At 34.4% G+C, this 5,922-nt stretch overlaps 1 protein-coding gene across 2 annotated transcripts in view; it reads right to left on the bottom strand.

The window, feature by feature from the left end:
• The window catches only part of LOC110018429, a 53,432-nt gene that overhangs the window by 37,030 nt on the left and 10,480 nt on the right, over positions 1 to 5,922 (bottom strand). For both annotated transcript variants that reach the window (XM_020715740.1, XM_020715741.1), the window contains exons 10-14: positions 5,204 to 5,260; positions 4,968 to 5,034; positions 4,648 to 4,701; positions 4,398 to 4,472; positions 251 to 286 (exon numbers count right to left, since the gene is read on the bottom strand). In XM_020715740.1, the coding sequence (XP_020571399.1) occupies positions 251 to 286; positions 4,398 to 4,472; positions 4,648 to 4,701; positions 4,968 to 5,034; positions 5,204 to 5,260 (289 nt within the window). The remainder of the gene's footprint in view (positions 1 to 250; positions 287 to 4,397; positions 4,473 to 4,647; positions 4,702 to 4,967; positions 5,035 to 5,203; positions 5,261 to 5,922) is intronic.

The following is a 5,922-nucleotide window of genomic DNA, read 5'->3' as shown; positions in this document are numbered from 1 at the left end:
TTTTTACATTTATACCGCCCAAATCTTTCATTATCACATTCTGAAAAATGAAATGCACCTTAACATGCATAGCCAAGGTGCAATGCATGTAAAAATTAAACTTTATGTATTACACATGAAAATTCATAGGAAGTGAGTGTGGTATGTACGTAATTTTTTCTTAATTTTAGTAGTATAACTCTCAAACCATATTTCTTTAAGCCTGCAATAGGACTCTGGCAAGTTTTTATAGAAGAGATATAGTAATTACCGCTAGCCATGGCGCTTTCCCACCATATGATTCTCCCTGCAATATTCATGAGATTTTTAAACAACAGACAAAATTAAATGCAAAAAGAATATACAAGTTAGTTATCAGATATCATGAGAGTTTAAGGCATCAAAATAAATTTCAAGAAGACAAGTAATTTTAAACTTCCCATCGACCAAATTAAGGAAATAAGGTGTTCTTGTTATCCAATAATTGGAGACAAGTTATCACCAAAAAAAAAGGAAAGGCAAAAATCTATCACAAAAGTTTTATATTGATAATTATCATGTAATAAGTTGAAATTTTAGATTTATCTCTTCATTTTTGTAAGTGTTAATCTTATAACTCTCTACGAAAATATGCAAGGATCTACTATAAGTTTCACTTCATGATCAGAATTAATAGAAGCATAATACGGCAAAAACCATATCACACGCACACACTCTCCCCTGTAAGTGCGCCCCCCCCCCCCCTCCCAATCACTTCTTTCTTCACTCTCCCTCTTACTTTTTGCTCTCTTAAATGAGAGGTTCAGATAAGAAGAAAGGGAAAGGCTTCATTAAGTAGGCTGAATCAACAAGGAGCACAACCAGCTCAAGGAGTCTACTGATAGGTTGCTTTCAAAATAACACAGCCATCATTAAAAGCTCACTGAATTAAACCTCCGGTCGAAGTTAATCCCCAATGGTGCGAGAGTCAAAAGCCATATCTCTCTTCCTTAATTGCCTTGGCCAAATTCTTTGAGTACCCAATCATTCTTGATTGATTACTTGAAAGGTGTCAAACATACCTTAATTTTTATTTAAGCTTAATTTCTAATAAGAAATAATTTTACATAGCACTAATCTCTTGATACGTACGAGTTTGAAAAAGTCCCACGAGGCTCGTTCATATGATTACAATAACTTGGCGTCTAGGCCAAATTTTCATAAGATAGAATGGATATTAGATAAGATAGTATATATAAATTTCACCAACTTGTGAAGATCATATATTTCATCCTTTTGTGAGGACTGCATCATCTAGTTTGAGATTTCTTATAAGTAGAAGCCCATGTGATTAGTTGTCTCTCTTAATTATAGACACTATCATGCTTTGCTTAGTAATGACTTGGATTGGGGAGAGAAAGTGCATTATTATTGGCTCAAAGTGAATAGCGAGGTATGACAACAAACTCAATCAAAATTTCATAGGTCAATCACATCTCAGTTTGTAGTGAACCTTGACCTATTTAGTCAACGTAGATAGTAAAATAAATTTGATTGAAGGATTTTTATCAATAATAATATGTTGTGTCGTTCTAGTAGACTTGAGGCTGAAAGTGTCAATCAGAAAGAATGGAAATCATGCAGCTAAATTAAGAGTTTTCTATAATTAGAAGCTTTCTTATTTCCAATATCTTTATTCTGATATATTTCTCTTTTAGCTGAATATTTATATTAGAAATATGTATTATTAAGTTACCTAAAATAAATTATATGCACTTTATTTTGTACTTAAAATAGATTGTAAGATTGTTATTTAATGGAATGAAAACAAATGGAAAAGGCAATCGAGCCTATTCAAAATTCAGCCTATTTTTCTCAAAACTTTGACATGGTATCAGAGTCAAATTTTTGCCCTAACCACCGGTAGTCGTTGGAGAACCTTCACGACTCCCTTACCGCCGGCCGTCTTGCGGGAAAGGAGGAACTATTTTTTTTTCTTTGATTCGTTCATCAATTATGCCAACTGCTGTGATGGCAAATGATGTCGGTGCTGCTTCTTCATCATCCTCTTCTTGGTTTGGTGGTTTATTTGGTGGTAGAAAGAAGCAGGCGAAAGCAGCAAAGATTTTTGGGTTGAAAAGGGCTGTTATGTTTGTATTATTATTCGTCCGATTCAGATCTTCTTCGCTAGGCATCACTGCTTCTGTGGTATCTTCGACTGCTTCTTACGCTTCGCTTCGTCCGCTTAAGCTTCGGCTTCGACACTCCTTAGATCGATGGCTTCGGCTTCGGAAAATCATAGATCTCAAGCTTCGGCCTCTCGGGCTTCGATACTCTTGGGCTTCGGCAATCTCAGGCTTCGGCATTGCCCTCTTAGGATTCGGCACTCTCAAGCTTCGGTCTTTCGGGCTTCGGCATTTTTAGGCTCCGGCACTTTAGGGCTTCGGCATTTTTAGGCTTCGACACTTTAGGGCTTCGGCACTGTTGAGCTTCGGCACTGTTGGGCTTCGACACTTTCAGGCTTTGACACTTTTGGGCTTCTGTATTTTTGGGATTCGACATTTTTAAGCTCCAGCACTCTCGGGCTTCGGCATTCTTGGGCTTCGGCAATCTCAGACTTCGGCACTTTCAGGCTTCGGGCTTTAGCACTTTTGGGCTTGGCATTTTTAGTCTTCGGTATTTTCAGGCTTCAGCACTCTGAGACATCGACACTCACAGTTTGAGGATTTTTTGTCCCAACAATGTTATCAGCTTCTTGTTGTCGAATTGATGCTTCTTGATCAGTCAACATCAATTTGAGGGGGGATGTCAATCAGGAAGGATGGAAATCAGACAGCTAAATTAAGAGTTTTCTATAATGCTTCCTTATTTCCAATATCTTTATTCTGATATATTTCTCTTTTAGTTGAATATTTAGATTAGGAATACATATTATTAAGTTACCTAAAATAGATTATATGCACTTTATTTTGTACCTAATGACAATTGTAAGATTGTTATTTAATGGAATGAAAGCAAAGGGAAAAGACAATCGAGCCTATTCAAAATTCAGCCTATTTTTCTCAAAACTCTGGCCGAAAGCTTGCCAAAGGAGCTAATTTTAAGGTTTACTTTGACTAACGTAAGACTTCACGCCCTATTAAATGTGAATTATGGCTCACAATTTGTAAGTATAGCAATCGGTTAACATTTAGACTCAGCTCATAACTATATTACAATGGTGTCGTCACAATCAAATTAAAAACCCAAACAAAGAAAAGGTGCTACAAGCTTGCTAACCAAAAAACTTTTAATATCATCATATGAATACACCAGACATGGCATTAATTTTTCATAAGCTTTGGGCATACTTCGCAAACTTATATGGAGGATGAATGAATGGTTATTTTGAGTGAAAAAGGACCAATTACTGTTTGAACTTGTTAGCATGTAAGGGCCTAAATTTAGATAGAGTTTTCTCTGGTTATATTTTGTAATTTTATGCCAATCATCAAAATGGGAACACGAACTATATGTTATGTCATAATTTAAGAGCATGACTTTAATATGATGATCCCTTCTAGTAATAATTGACGATAAAAGCACCCATCCTAATAGAGAAGGCTTGAAGAGTTTGTTTATATGATCTAGAGTTTGATTTTGGCAATGAGCCCCTTCGGTTATGATATTTTGATAATCGGATTCATTATTGGGAAATACTTGTTTTGTGATTGCAAAACTTAATAATATTAGTAAACCCCTCTGCTATGACATGCAATAATCAAACACAACATCAGATATAAGGTTTGAAATATTTGACTTGATGATTGGAAGCTATTTACTCAGTTCTGACCGCCGCTAAGTGTAATTTGTGTAATTATGCCCTAAAATCTAATTTGAGTGGTGAGACGAGGGAACCCCTATTGGAATTGTATATCAATTAGATCACTATGAAGCCATGTCTCAATCTAATATTGTACTTTTTAACTTCATGAAGGCCGTTACATGGTTATTTAGCCTCGAAATTTTCTTTTGAAGAACTTTATAAAAATTGCATCACCTAATTTTAGGACTATACTATAACATTCAAATTAATGGTTAGCCTGTCAAATATTTCTCAAATATGTTACTTCAAAAGCCGAAAAAGAAGCATAACAAATACATTAGGTTCTTCCCAACTATAAGGTAGTTTTGATAAGGAGTTGATGCATGTAGCCTTACCCATACTTAGAAAAAAAAGACCATTCATCATTCAAACTTATAATATCCAAGGCACAGTAGAAGAACCTAATCATTGCTTAAAGAATAGCACTCAAATTACATGGATGCTTGCTTGGATGACTACATTTTACACAAAAATTGAAGACGAATGACAAAAATTCTATAGTAAAAATTAGTTTCGAATAGTTGGAATTGGGACTAAAGTTGATGATAATAAAAAGAATGTAACCAAAACTAACTTGATTTCCTAGAGATGGGATGGCTTGATGAACAATCCACTGAGAGTCAACCACACCAATTTTTGTATAAGCCGGCTGCAGAAGAAAACAAAAAATTATCTCTAGGAAAAACAGTAAATAGTGGCAACAAAAAACAATTTATTCAGACTTATATCACTAACACCAAAATTATACTATTTCATTTAAGAAAAATACTCCAAGCCGAAAAACTGTGGAAGATTTTGTCAAAGGAAAAGGAATGAATTGCGACCTCTACACATCTCCTCAGTGCAAAGTCCAAGCCCCATCCATGAACCAAATCATTCTGAAATATTCGAATACAGAAATTTGTCATTGGAAGTATTACTTGTATACTGGAATATAGATATGAAAGGAAGATTTATATACATACCACTCAATTCTTATGTATTTACATATCGAATACCTAAACTTCAATGTTTACAATTTTTACATACATGACATCTTATCTATGCATGAAAAGGCATATTTCACTTTTTAAAAGTTGAAACGGTGTTATTTTTTATGTGATATGAAAGAATTGAGTGGTACAAATGTCAAAAGTAAATGTACCTGAAGCATATGCCACACACAGCGCCACGCAGCTCTTGAAAACACAGGAGCCATCATTTCCACAAAACTAAGAGAATGTAAGAGGTGATATTACATCAGCAACCTTTTAATAAGGTGCCAGAAGGCACGAGTACTATGAATTACCACAAATATCCATACAAATTAAAATTTTAGTTCTCTAGACTCCAATAAAAATGCAATTATGACTAAAAAGTGCAGAGTTTAAAGGTTTTTACGATGCACATGGCGGCAAATGTGGGTCGACGCACCAGCCGGGCTTCTCCCAAGCGCCCCTGAGAAAATTTACATTACATATTTGAGCAACGAAAAAGTTCGCTAAAGGCTAAAGGACAGCACATCATGATTTACATCAACAAAAAGACAAAACAATGAAAATAAAATCGAAAAGAAAAATTTATATATGCAACACACAATTATTATGTATATATATATATATCTTACACCTAAACTTTCATATTTATATGTGTGTGTGTGTGTGTAGCACTTTGGTGCTTTAAACCAACACATAAAAAGGTATATTTCACCTTTAAAAAGCAATAATAGCGCTCTTTTTTACGTGATATTAAAGATTTATATGCATCACACAATTCTTATGTATATACATATCTTACGCTTAAACACACACACACACACACACACACACACACACACACATATCTTACGCTTAAACACACACACACACACACACACACACACACACACACACACACACACACACACAGAGTATTTTGATGCTTTAAACCAACACATAAAAAGGTATATTTCACCTTTAAAAAGTGATAATAGCGCTCTTTTTATGTGATATTAAATATTTGAATGCTATGTGTGTGAATATGAAATTATAGGTGTGATATTGTAAATACATAAAATTGTGTGCTCTCAATGTAAATGCCCCAATCAATATATATATATATATATATATATATATATATAT

Source organism: Phalaenopsis equestris, unplaced genomic scaffold (assembly GCF_001263595.1).
Source record: "Phalaenopsis equestris unplaced genomic scaffold, ASM126359v1 Scaffold000022, whole genome shotgun sequence".
NCBI classification, from domain to species: Eukaryota; Viridiplantae; Streptophyta; class Magnoliopsida; order Asparagales; family Orchidaceae; genus Phalaenopsis; species Phalaenopsis equestris.
The sequence above is the reverse complement of the archived record's forward strand: the minus strand, read 5'-3'. Positions and strand labels throughout refer to the sequence as shown.